Genomic DNA, 14,005 nt, shown 5'->3' on the forward strand with positions numbered 1-14,005 from the left:
AGAGGACCAATAAATAACATAGAGAGTGATACATTGACTTGCATGTGAATTGTATTTAAGTGAGGCAGAGCTGTGCAAAGTCATAAGTTTTCTAAAGGATAGGTCTGATTATGTCACAAATACACACATACACACACACACACACACACACACACACACACACACACACACACCCCTTGCTCAAGGAGTTCTGGTAGCTACTGATCTCCTTTAGAATCAAATTTAAACTCCTCTTTTTGGCATTTAAAGCTCTTATAACATGGTCACTTCCTTCCTCTCCTTATCCCCCTCCACAAATCCACTAATCCATCTATACTGATCTACTTGCAGTTCCTTAACTATGACATGTCACCTCTCACCTTTATGCCTTTGCAGGGCTGTCCACCATTTTTAGAATGCTCTGCCCTTCAATTTACTTCCTAGTTTTCCAGAATTCCTTCAAGACTCAACTTAAATCCACTGACTGCTGTAGTCCTTTCCAGGTCTTCCAGTTACTACTGCCTTCTCCTTTAAGGTTTCCTTCTGTCTACTTTTTATGTACCTTGATGTTTACATGTTGCTAGAATGTGAGTTCTTTGAGGTCAGGGACTATTTTGTTAGTCAATCAACAGGCATTTATTAAGGTATGTACATTTTGGGGGGGGGGGGGCGGGACAAAGAGGGTTAAGCGACTTGCCCAGGGTCACATAGCTAGTAAATGTCAAGTGTCTGAGGCCAGATTTGAACTCAGGTTCTCCTGACTCCAGGGTTGGTGCTCTATCCACTGTGCCACCTAGCTGCCCCCTCAGCAGGCATTTATTAAGCACTTATTATGTGCCATACAGTAAGGATACAAAGAAATGCAAAAACAGTTCCTGGCTTCTTGGAGTTTGGATTCTCATGGATAAGACAAAATCGAAATTTCTGAGGTATTTGGACCAGAGAGTTCGTGGAGGGGAGTCAAGTGTAAGGAGACTGGGAAGGTAAAACGACGCCAGAGTATGAATAGTTAAAAATGTCCAAAAGAGGATCTTATATTCGACCCTTAAAGAAAACAGGAGCTCACTGAGCAGGGGTGGGAGTGCAGAGGTGGGGGAGGGGGATGGAAGTAATACGTGGAGGGCAACTAGGGGAGCCAATGGCCTTGATTTCATGTCTTTGAAGATAGATTGAAAAATCTGGGGATATTTAAACTGGACAAGAGAAAACTCAAAGGACAAATGATAGCTGTCTTCAAGTATGTGAATGACTGTTAGTTAGAAATGGGTTTACAATTGTCCCATTTGGTCCTGGGGACCTGGTTTTCCAGGAACAAAGGGTAGACATTGTAAAGAGGTAAATTTAGGTTAGAGATCAAGAAAAACTTCATAACAATTAGAGCTATCCCCAAGTGAAATGTCCTGTCTCAGTAGGTGGTGGATTCCCCTTTCTTGAAGGTCTTTAAGCTGGAGCTGGGTGACCACTAACCGGCTATCTTATGGGTTGGTTTAGATGACCAATGAGTTTCCTTCCAAGTCTAAAATTCTGTGATTGGATGAAGTTACCAGGAAACCTAAGTCACTCACATGATACTGCCTGAAGGAAGAAACTCAGAGTGGTCATCCCAACACTGCCTCATGAAAGATAGCCCAAAAGGAAATAAACAGGGGCAGCTAGATGGCACAGTGGATAGAGCACCAGCCCTGGATTCAGGAGTACCTGAGTTCAAATCCAGCCTCAGACACTTGACACTTACTAGCTGTGTGACCCTGGGCAAGTCACTTAACCCTCATTGCCCTGCAAAAAAAACCCCAAAAAACAAACAAAAAAAAAAAACAGGAAATAAACATTGTATGACTTCACAGAGAAAACATTTCTACTAAAGCCTCTCTGATTGATATGTGAATGAATGAAAAAGCATTTATTAAGCACTTAACTGAAGATTCCACCTTTTTGTTTGTTTTTGTTTTGTTTCTGCTGGGCAATGAGGGTTAAGTGACTTGTCCAGGGTCACACAGCTAGTGTCAAGTGTCTGAGGCTGGATTTGAACTCAGGTCTTCCTGAATCCAGGACTGGTGCTTTATCCACTGCACCACCTAGCAGATTCTACTTTTGATTGGTACAGAAGTAGGATCAGTGGGTGAAAGTTACATAATGGTAGATTCCATCTCATTATACAGTAGAACTTTTTTTTTTTTTAAAGACTGGATCTCCCTATTTTATCCAAGCTGGAAGTGTAGTAGCCATCAACAGGCCTGAGCCCAATACTAATCAGCACAGAAGCTTTAGCCTGCTCCATTTTTCTGACCTGTGTGGGGTTTACTTATCCTTAATGAGCTTGGTGGCTCCCATACTGATGCGACACTTAGAGCAGAGAGCCAATCAACTTTAGCCCTACTTCAGCTTAGAATTCCCAGATTCAAGCTATCCATCAGCCTAGGCCTTCCTAGTAGCAGGGATTACAGAAGTGTGTCATCAAAAGGTTCCTAATAATTTGAGTTGTCCAAAGGTTATTGGAAGTTTTTAAGTGGAAAATTCGATCCACCAAGCATTTCCTTTCTTTCTCTTTCTTTTTTCTTCCTTCCTTCCTTCCTTCCTTCCTTCCTTCCTTCCTTCCTTCCTTCCTTCCTTCCTTCCTTCCTTCCTTCCTTCCTTCCTTTCTTTCTGCAGGGAAATGAGGGTTAAATGAGTTGCCCAGGATCACACAGCTAGTAAGTGTCAAGTGTCTGAGGCCACGTTTGAACTCAGGTCCTCCTGAATCCAGGACTGGTACTTTATCCAGTGTGCTACCTAGCTGACCCCAAGCATTTCTTAAGTGCCAAATGTATGTTTCTAGGGACTAGAAGGATGAATGATCACTTGTGCAAGCTACAGGAAAGAGTCATGTTTTAGATACTAGTGGGACCTGGGTCCTTCCTAACTCTTAAGATTCTGTGATATGTGTGTGTGTGTGTGTGTGTGTGTGTGTGTGTGTGTGTGTGTGTGTGTGTGTGTGTATAAAAGGGGAAAAAAGGGAAGGACTTAGGAAGGACAACACAGAAAGAATCAACCTTATTTGGTGACTGGATTGAGGAAGAAGTGTGCAATAAGAGGGATTTAGGTAAATATTACAAATAACTATGAATCTTTTTTCCTGAAAATTGTTCAGATAGAAAATGGTTTAAATAGAGCACAAAGGCAGGAGCATAACATTAGCTGGCCTGTTAAGGTCCTGACTAAAACTCTGTAACTTCATATTATTTATTTATTTGCTTGTTTGTTTATTTATTTGAGGCAGTTAGGGTTAAGTGACTTTCCCAGGGTCACACAGCTAGTAAGTGTCTGAGTCTGAACACAGGTCCTCCTGATTCTAGGGTCAGTGTTCTATCTATTGCATTACCTAGATGTCCCATAATCTCATTTTAAATAACTGCCTTGTTTCTAAATGAGGAGAAAAAGCTGATTTCAGGAAATGAAAAATGACTGTATCCTAGCTCTCATCTTACTCTGCCTCTCCTTGCTTAGGTACAGTTACTTTAGTCCTTAGCTATCACTTAGCTCATCTATCTATGCAATAGTCTTTTCCCTATCGATCAAATTGGTGATTATTTATTTAGCAACAGTATACATTATACATGTTTGCTGGGTACCTACCCTGATGTACCTCACGGTGTCCCCAGGGATGTCTCTGCTAAGAGTAACCTCACTCACTCCCACTCTCACCGCGCCTCTTCTTTGAAATAGCTTGATTTATATTCTTGTGCTCCCTCACTGACTGCACAGCCCTCTTCCCTACCTACCATGATAGCAGAAATCAGGGCCCTCGGGCTACAAACCACAGACTTTTCATCCCATCCTGATGTGCTTTCCTCTTCTCCTCCCACAAAACCTTCATTAGAATTCAGGAGGGCTTCTCTGAGGAGCATTTAACAAGCATTCTTTAAGAAAGCTTTTGAGGAAACTCAGGGTCACTTGGTGACTTTTTGAGTCAAGGAACCAGAAACGGTTGCTTGGCTGCCCTTTTCCTCCTCATAAATGTTGCTGAAGCAAGCTTAAGTGTTAGAAAGCAAATTTTTCTTTCTGCTGAGTTCAAGTTTGAGGATTCGGTCTCTACACAACCTTTTGTGGGGCTAAGTGCTGGAATCACCCTAAGCCAGGGTTGCCCAAGTCTTTTCAGTCCCTGTAACCCTTTGGCTTTCAGTAAACCTTCCTATGCCCCTTACTCAGCATGAAAGGAAATAGAATTCTAGAGTTTGCCATAAGAAATAACAAAGACTCATTTTTCATGATGACAACTTTATTTGGTAAATCATATTTTAGTATCATAAAGTTATTCAATGTTTATCAGAATACCATCAAATAAATTAGACCTTGGTTCCATTTCTTATTCACAAATAGTTTCGTTCTCAGCATAGTTTTCAAAAGAGATACCCCTATATCATGTTCAGCCTCCAATTTGTTTCCAAGAGGCACAGTGAATAGAGTCAGAAGTCAGGAAGCCCTGAGTTCAAATTGGGCCTCAAGTCACTTAACTTCTGTTTGCCTCAGTTTCCTCATCTGTAAAATGGGGGTAATAATAGCACCTACCTCCCAGGGTTGTTGTGAGGATCAAATGAGATAATAATTGTATAGCACCTGGCACAGTGTCTACTGCATAGCGGGCATGTAATAAATGATAGCTATTTTATTATTGCTGTTGTTTTGGATTTGATTGAGAATCCTGATTTTACCAAGATAAGTTCTAATAAATGGAATGCTACAATAGGACAATTATCACTATTTATCATATATTTCCCATATCCCCTTAACAAGCTTCTTTAACCCTCAGAAATCTGAATGCCCCAAGTTGGGGGGACTTTACCTTAAGCTGAGGACTATCTATAAATGCACAGTCCCTGTGCTTACCATCTAGTTGAAGAGATTAGACTTACTCATGTGAAACAAGTAGGCATAAAGCGAGGTAGAACTGGGTGCCAAAATGTGTGATGTAGACACTAAGGGAGACATGACTTTGGGCTGAACCAGTTGGAAAAAAAGCAGCAGTGATTAACTTTTACATTCACAAAAAACAGGAAAAGCAAAACAAAACAAAACAATTTGCACAATCACAGCAGTCCTGTGAAATGTCTGCATTTTGAAATGCATAGTTTTACCAGGAAAATACTTTTGGTCCCGCTGGGTCATCCATCTCAACCCTTTTCTTCCTTCCTTTCTTCCCCTACCCTGGCAGGTGGCTAGAGGTACAGGTAGCTAATCTGACATGTCCCCAGCGATGGGTCCAATATCTCCGGCTCCTGCAGGAGTCCATCTGGCCAGGGGGCATGCTGCCAGTGCTGCCGAAGCCATTGAGAACACAGAAACAGAAGGAGGCTACTGAGGAGCAAGCTCTGCAAAGCCTGATGGGAGTCCTGCCAGGTGAGTTAGCCACCACACAATCAGCTAACCTAACTGTATAGACAATACTGACCACCCTCCCACAGCCTGCACCCCTTCCTCATGGCTTAGTTCCTAAAGTCCTAGAAGTTACTCTGTGCCTAGACTCAAATAAAACAAAATGTGGAGTAATGAAGAGGCCTGGTCAAAAGACCTGTGTTCAAATTCCATCCCTGTGACCTACTACAGCCTGTGTGTCCTTGGGCAACTTGGTCAGCCTCCTTAGGTCTCAGTTTCCTCAACTGTAAATTGGGACAGGGTGGGAAGAGAATTGAACTAGATGGTCTCATGGTCCCTTCTTAGCTCTAAATCTGTGATCTGGCTTGGAGATCCAGCTCTGCTAACTATGCAACCTTGGACATGGGTCTTGAGCAGACACTGCATGTATTTAGGATGCAGGGCTGAGCACCCCTGGGGAAATTCACAAATGTTCCTCTTTTGTTCTCTTATCAGACTTGGTGGTGGAAATCCTTGGAGCGAGCAAGTGCCGCCTGAGCTGGAGTTTGGTTCTGGAGTCTCTGCAGCAGCCCCTCATCAACAGGTAGAGATGAAAAGTGTATCCCAGACATCTACTGAGCCAATGGAAGCAACTGCCCAAGGCCCAGGAGGTCAAGGGGTATAGGTCAGAGAGTTTGGGGGATGCTTCCTCTTGATTGTAGCCCCCTAAGAGAAAGATCAGACAGTGTGCAAGAAGCCAACTGGGTAAAATCCCAGGATCTTAGACCTTGAGCCAGTGTTGTTCCCCATGTCCTGCTGTGATTGGTCTGTACCTAGACCAGCCTCAGGCAAGTTATCCAACAGACCAGTGGGCAGACAGACACTTGCCGCTTGAGGATCCCAACCTTGCCCTGGAGTACTAGACGTGTCTCAGCTTCTACTTGTTCTTGGAGGAGAAGAGGGTAATTCAGGAAGAACACTTATATAGAAAGAAATGCTAATCAAGTCATATTATTATGTTTCTATATGAGTAGTGTGACAAGGGCCCTCGGGAGAGAAACTCTTATTAGGGAAGAATAGTAGGAAAAATATCTAGCCTGAAAGGCAAAAACTTTGAATTCTGGTACTATATTTACCTCTTTCTAGATAGGAAAACTTGGGCAAGCTTTGGGCAAGGTTCTTAATCTGGGGTCAACAGATACCTTAGGAACAAGTGGATAGATTTAAGGGGGTCTGTGAACCTAGGTGGGAAAAAAATAACATCTTTATTTTCACTAAACTCTACTTGAAATTTAGTATTTCCTTCAATTATGTTTTTTGTTTTTTAGTGAGGCAATTGGGGTTAAGTGACTTGTCCAGGGTCACACAGCTAGTAAGTGTTAAGTGTATGAGGCCAGATTTGAACTCAGGTACTCCTGACTCCAGGGCCGGTGCTCTATCCACTGCGCCACCTAGCTGCCCCTTCCTTCAATTATTGAAAATCTTTTTTTTTTTTTGAGAAAGGGTTCCATAGGTTTCACCAGAATGTCAAAGGGGTCCATCTCATACACACACACACACACACACACACTTGAGAGTCATTACTAAAGTGGAAAGAACATCATAATTGGAATCAAAAATATCTGGGTTCATGGGAAGCTAGGTGGCGCAGTGGATAAAGCACCAGCCCTGGATTCAGGAGGACCTGAGTTCAAATCTGGCCTCAGACACTTGACACTTACTAGTTGTGTGACACTGGGCAAGTCACTTAACCCTCATTTCCCTGCAAAAAAAAAAAACATATATATATATATATATATATATATTTGGGCGGGGGGGCAGCTAGATGGTACAGTGGATAAGAGCACCAGCCCTTGGAGTCAGGAGTACCTGAGTTCAAATCCGATCTCAGACACTTAACACTTACTGGCTGTGTGACCCTGGGCAAGTCACTTAACCCCAATTGCCTCACCCAAAAAAAAAAAAAAGATTTGGGTTCAAATCCCACTTCAGAAGCTCACTAACAGAGTGACTTGGGAAAAAATTATTTAACACATCAGGGGTCTTCGTTTCCTCATCTATAAAATGAAGTAACTGGAATCAATGACCTCTACGACTTCTTTGAGGTCTAAATCTGTGGTCCTATCAATCATTTTTCCTTCTTTGTGTATCAGTTTCTTCATTTATAAAATGAGGGAGTTAGACTAAGTGCTCTCTAAGGTTCCTTCTGGTTCTAGCATTCTATCTTTGTTTTGGTGGATCTAATGCTGGGAATTTCAGGTAATTTCATTTTTTTTTCTTAAATAAGCTGAGAGAATTTGGACTGTATGAATTCCAGCATCCCTTGCTGTTCTAAGACTCTGAAATTCTGAGAAATGGAAGGCTTTCAGTACCCACTCAAAATATATAGCATAAGTAGAGGAATGCTCCTCAGGGTCTTAGCTAAACTTTACAGCCTCACAAGCCATGTTCTCTGTAATTCTATCAGGAGTCTTTGATGGAAGTAAGGAGATAATGTAAAATCACCAAATCTCAGAGCTAGAAGGAACCCCAGTAGGCATCCAATCCAACTCACACTTGATGTGATGGGGTTTTTTTTGTTTGTTTGTTTTTGGTTTTGGTTTTTTGTTTTTTGGTGAGGCAATTGGGGTTAAGTGACTTGCCCAGGGTCACACAGCTAGTAAGTGTCAAGTGTCTGAGGCCGGATTTGAACTCAGGTACTCCTGAATCCAGGGCCTGTGCTCTATCCACTGCACCACCTAGCTGCCCCGATGTGATGTTTTAAAAGGTTTGGAAGACACAATTTCTGACCACTTTACTAATTTTATTAATAATGCCAGAATTTTACTAAAAGGATTATCATTTGGCTACCTCTTTCTTAGACCAAAGACAATCATGATGACAGGCTCATGGCTTATATGCCTTTTGAAAGAGTAGTGTTGCTGAGGGTGGTGATCAACTCTGATTAGCTAATAATTAATGAGAGAATGAATATTACAAGAAGGGGCTGGATCCGAACTTGGATTCTAAGTTAGCCATGCAATCTATTCACAGAATTTATCCCCACCCAAACCTGAGTAGAACACACAATGGCTGCCCCACTTGGGTGGGATCTGGATAGAGGAGAAGGTTAGCTCAATCTTCAGAAACTGAAGTCTTGACATGAAAATCAAAGAAAAAGGGGGAAATCTGAATCTCCCCAAATCACTGATTATTAATAATCATTTCTTTCACTGAAAAAGTACTCCTTCCCCCACAATGGCCATCCAATCTCAGTTTAAAGGCTTTGAGTGATGGCAAACTCTGTAGCTCATGAATCAGACCATTACATTTTGGGACAATTTTAACTACTGAAACTTTTTTTTTCCTTTACATTGAATTGACACTTTCTTGTCTACAACTGTGATACACTGCTTCTAGTTTTGTCCCCCTTAAGGGCAATCAGAATAAATCTAATCTCTCTTCCATAAATGTGCCTTTCAGGTACTTATAATAACTGCAATTTTTAAAGCATTATAAGGTTTGTAGAGCTATTCACTCCCAAGAATCTTGCTAAATGACTAGTGCAATTATTATAACCCCCATTTTACAGATGAGGAAACTGAGGCTGCAAGATGTTAATTACTTGCTAATGATCATATAGAGAGTAAGTGCCCAAAGCATTATACAAATCTAGGTCTCCTAACTTGTAAGTCCAACATTACGTTATGCTAAACGGTAAAGTTTCTTCTTCAGGTAAAATGTCTATACTACCTTCAACCAGTCAGTTTTCATATAGTATGGTTTTCAGTCCCCTGGTTTTAATCCTCTGGATTCATTCTTATTTGTCAGTACCTTCCAAAAATTTGGCATCCGGAGCCAAGTTCACTACTGCATTTATGTACTGAGTAGAGCACTATAGAATAGGACCATTGACTCACTTATCTCATTGTCTACTAAAACCCTCCTTTTTTTCTATTCATTTCAGGCACTTAATTTATTGCCTCTGGGACATCATCCTGGAGTGCCTGGATCTCAGTGCCTCTGCTGAGGAGTCTGCCACAACCACCCCTGCTCCAGACACACCAAGTAATCCCAGGAGGATGGGGGTCTCCCCCTGATTGCTGAGCACTCCTCACAAATATTCTGGATAGGACTAGAGAAAGGAGAATGAGTTTCCAAGTGGTAATGTTCAAGATATCCCAGCTCCCTGGGAACCAGGATGTGAAATCTATGCTCTCAGCACTTATATGGTGAAAGCAATAGTGATTGAGAAAGCCTTGTGGCATAGCTGCTGTCCCCAGGAACCAGTTCTATTATTGACAAATGATCACCCAAGTTTGCAATTAGGGATGAATGTGCCACCTGCATGCCCACCCATTTCCACAGTTCTTCCATCTCCCTTGGGTTTCTAGTAGTGGGTGGGGCCTTATTTCTTCAGAAAAAATACTGGGAAGAAGAGGTAGAATCATACATTGCATCCCATCCCTTTCTTTGTCAATCCCTACCATGCAAGCTTGACACCTATCACTTGGCCCTGCGCAACTCCTTTGCAACATGGAGTCTGGGAAAAGCAGAGGAAAACTACTGCCAGGCCCTCTTAGAGAAGAGAGTGTGTGTGTCTCTGGAACTTCCCTTCCTCCTGAAAGAAAATGAAACTCAGGACAAGGCCATCGAGTAGCAAGGAAAGTGTATTCAGTTGTTCCACTTGGTTTCTTCTCTCACCTTAGGAGAGGAGAGAGGGAAGGCCTTTTGATTCACTGCTACTGGCTCCTTGACCATGTCCTCCTGCATCAGCCTTATAAGAGAAGACACTGGATCACCTCCTTGGACAGCATCATTCTCTCTGTCCTGAACTTCTGGTGAATCCTCTCAGGGGTCCTCCCTTCTCCTCTCACATTCTTCCTGGTAGAACCTACCCTTCAACTTTTTTTTTTGTTCATTCCCGTCTCTCCTCAAAATTTGAAGTTCCATCTCCCTGAACCAGAGGCTTGGGAAGAAGGGAGTCTGCAACTCCAACTTTCTGGGCCAGCACCTAGGGTGGAGAAAGGAAAATCTTGCCCAAAGTCAAGGAAATCTATATCCTCCTTATCCTGACACATTTAAGGAGCTAGAACCAAGGGTTTATGGGACTCTATCTTAACCCACTCTAAAGGGTACGCATCAGAACGCAAGACATTAGGGACCTATTTGATTACATCGCAAAAGCTTGTTCTCTTCTTGTCCACAGATGAGGAAATAGATGTGACCTATGAGGTCTATTTCCTTTAATTAAATAAAAGATGCTATGGCAGGCTACAATATGTCAAGAAGAAGAAATGAGTGAAAAAAGAAAGAAATGGAGAAGAGAAAGGAAGCAAAGGGAAAAAAATCACAAAGGGAAAAAATTAGAGATCTGCAATTTAGAAGGGAACTCCAAGGTGATCTGTTCCAACCCCCTGATTTTATAGATGAGGAAATGGAAGTGACCTATCCAAGGTCACCCAGGTAGGAAGAGGCAGCAGTAGGATAAGGAGTGAGCAACCAATGGAGGGAAGAGGGAATGATAAAGCCAAAGCAGTAGGAAAATATCACCCTGCCCCCTTAGCTTCACTCGTGCCCGCTGGCATTCCTGCATCCATCAGATGAGTGGAAAACAACTTTCTTCTTTATTATCTGTAAGATCATCTAACTTGGCTACGTCTTAGGAGCTTAGCCTGAGAAGGACATGAAAGGACATGAACACATATTAAAGTTCTTATGGAAGAGGTATTGCACAGGGAAGTGGGAGGCCGTGGAATCTCCTTTGGTGGATGTTTCAAACCACCCATTGGATTTTTGAGCTGACTGGAATTATTTGTAGATGAAACTTTGCCTGAAGTCAAGGAGGCTACATGAGATAACTCCAGTGCCCTTCACACGGTGGGCACTTAATAAAGGCTGATGCAGTGTATTTGAGCTAAGGTCCTTTCCAGGGGTGCTGGGCTTTCTCCATCTCCTCAGGGCCTCTCCCACCCAAATCTATCTCATTGAGAGGCAGCTGTAGCTGATTCCTTGGTAAGCATCTATAGGGGTCTGGGATGGTCACGGGCACTCATCCTGACTCCCTGGAGCATCTCTGACACCCCTTTCACCGGGAAGCCAACGTCGCTGCTTTGGAAAGTTGGAGGTGTCCCCATCTTCTGCTTTTCCCTTTGACACAGGCTCTTGGCCACCTGTCCTCTTACCACGCTTCTCTGGGCAGCCAGCCACAGGTTGGGTGCATGTCAAATGACTAGTTCCAGCTTACACGTGGCACAAAATCAATAAATAACTGGACAGACCATAAATTGCCTGTGGTTGTAAATTCCTAAGAATCTTAAGTTGCTTCCAGGGCTGGGGAGGGCTTCCTTGGGTTCCACCTTACATAAGAAAGGCCTGCCTCCTCTCCACCTGCCCCAGAGAGACACACTGTCCTTGGGCCCACTCTCTGCCCGGGAGGCAAATGAATGGTAGTGATGAGGGGAAAAGTCCATGGGGACTCTCAAACAAACCAGCCAGGTTTCAGGGAGCAAGTTCAGGCAGCATGGGAAGTCTTGTACCTGGGAGAGATGCCACAAATATGTGGAGCAGACCAGTCCAACTTGGAATCTGTCTTGCCTTGTACTGTTTTTTTATTATTATTTATTGTTCACTGCTGGGAATTATGTTGCAGAAGAGTAGGAACTGGGGAAATCACCCCAATCCTAGACCATAGGATTTAGAACTAGAAGGGACCTCAATAGTCATCTGGTCCAATCCTCCAGTTTTATAGAGGAAGGAACTAAGGCCCAGAGTAATCAAGTGACCCAAGGTCTCATTCCCATTCATTAATTTATTTTTTAAAAAACTGAGCACCTCACGTGCTCAGGGAAGCTTTTTCTAGGCCTGGAAATATGTAAAGAATTGTGGGAAATGCAAAGATGAAGACACTACAAAGGATAATCACCACTACCACCACTTATCTCCTATTCCTATTCCCACCCCTGGTTCTCCCTGCTGTGGAATGGAACACAGCTGCTGATAAGGATGGGGTATGGTAGAAAGAGTAATGAACTTGGAGTCATGGGGCCTGGGTTCAAATCCTAGCTCAACTACTTACTAACTACCTTGGACAAGTCATTCACCTCACTGGGCCTCAATTGCCTTTTCTATAAAAGGAAGGCATTGGACTAGATAACTCATAAGTTTCTGTCTAGTCCAAATCTATGATACAATAACTTTATTATTGTTTAGTTGTTTTCAGCCATGTTCAACTCTTTGTGACTCCATCTGGGGCTTTCTTGGCAAAGATATTGAAGTAGTTTGCCATTTCCTTCTCTGGCTCATTTTACAGATGAGGAACTAAGACAATTGGGGTTAAGTGACTCACCCAGGGTCACACATCTAGTACAGTGTCTGAAGCCAGATTTGAATGTAGGAAAATTAGTCTTCCTGGTCCCAAGCTCGGTTCACTATCTACTATCCCACCTAGCCAGCACATCCATTAGCTAGGTTTCATTGTTTCTTCCTCTCCGGGTCCCATTTTTTCATCATGGTCTTTAGCTATGTCTCCATGACCCTCAGCCCTATTCCTAACCTCTGCCTCACTGATTCCTACTCCAACCACCCATCGCTTTATCAGTGAGGAGCAAGAGATGTGTTACCCTAGGGAAATACATTACATCTAATTTGTCATCTGAGCATTCTGAAATTCAGGGGATCCCTCAAAAACTGTGTTGTTTCCCCAGGGCTGCTACACAAAAGAGTATGGTATATTTTCACCGTGCAAGCAAAGGCAAGAATAGTAGCTAACCCTGTTGGATGCAGAAGGGAACAGGAGCTAATGACAGAGAGGTATTTGGAGAGGGAATAGGGACTAAGTTTGAAGCTCAAGATCTGACTGTGTGAGCATAGCCATGTCTTGTCCCCTGCACTTTCTTTATATCTGAGATACTAAAAGACATGGTAAACTGCTTGCTCCCACGAGCTCCATGAAAAGGCAAAAGGAGTCACCAACAGCTGGGTCTTAGACAGTAACTGTCAACATTTGCTTTGGATTGGTAAAGAGCAGAGCGGGGGACACCACTGCTCATACTAATGACAGGGATTCCATAGATATTGGAATCAATTTATCCATTATCCCAGAGCCCAAGCTCCTTCTTTAACACCTGAATTCTGCCCTGGCCAATAAGAAAGTACCCATATGCCCAGGAGAAGGGTTTGGAATTATTCTACTCCAGTGACAGGTAGAAAAGGTCAAAGTGTATTTATTGCTGTTGCCCAGCAGATCCTGACATCCAAGGTGGCAGCTTCACTTTGAAATATTCTCCTTTTCCAGTCCTTGGTTCATGATGCCAACTCAGGCATCTCTAACCTGGCAGTATTCTAACTCTACTTCCCTGGATGGGATGACGATGAGGATGCAGAGAGGGGAAGGAGGCAACAATATGACCTTACCAGCACTTCCAAATTGGGTCTCTCTAATTTTTTGATTCCAACAATACTCACTTGAGATTCTGTTTAATAAATCATCTGAATGCTTCATTTGTTTTGTGGTTATTGCTGTCCTGGGGGAGGGGGGTGACCTAAAACAAAGTAACCCCCCCCAACTTAGAAACATATTGGGGGAAGACTCTCACTTTTCCATATAGGATCACTGGGGGTTAATTTTGAATCCCCACATAGTTTTGTATTGTTTTGTTTTGCTTCTGAGGCAATTGGGGTTAAGTATCTTGCCCAGAGTCACACAACTATTAAGTGT

The 14,005-nt window shown here is 42.8% G+C and overlaps 1 protein-coding gene across 1 annotated transcript in view; it reads left to right on the forward strand.

The window, feature by feature from the left end:
* Positions 1–13,788, forward strand: part of SNX19 (sorting nexin 19) — a 70,542-nt gene extending 56,754 nt beyond the window's left edge. The window contains exons 10-12 of the mRNA XM_043992028.1: positions 5,168–5,352; positions 5,824–5,911; positions 9,254–13,788. Of these exons, the coding sequence (XP_043847963.1) occupies positions 5,168–5,352; positions 5,824–5,911; positions 9,254–9,386 (406 nt within the window). The 3' untranslated portion in view covers positions 9,387–13,788. The remainder of the gene's footprint in view (positions 1–5,167; positions 5,353–5,823; positions 5,912–9,253) is intronic.
* The last annotated feature ends 217 nt before the right edge of the window (positions 13,789–14,005 follow it).

The sequence above is a fragment of the Dromiciops gliroides genome, chromosome 3 (genome assembly GCF_019393635.1).
Source record: "Dromiciops gliroides isolate mDroGli1 chromosome 3, mDroGli1.pri, whole genome shotgun sequence".
In the NCBI taxonomy this organism is placed as follows: domain Eukaryota; kingdom Metazoa; phylum Chordata; class Mammalia; order Microbiotheria; family Microbiotheriidae; genus Dromiciops; species Dromiciops gliroides.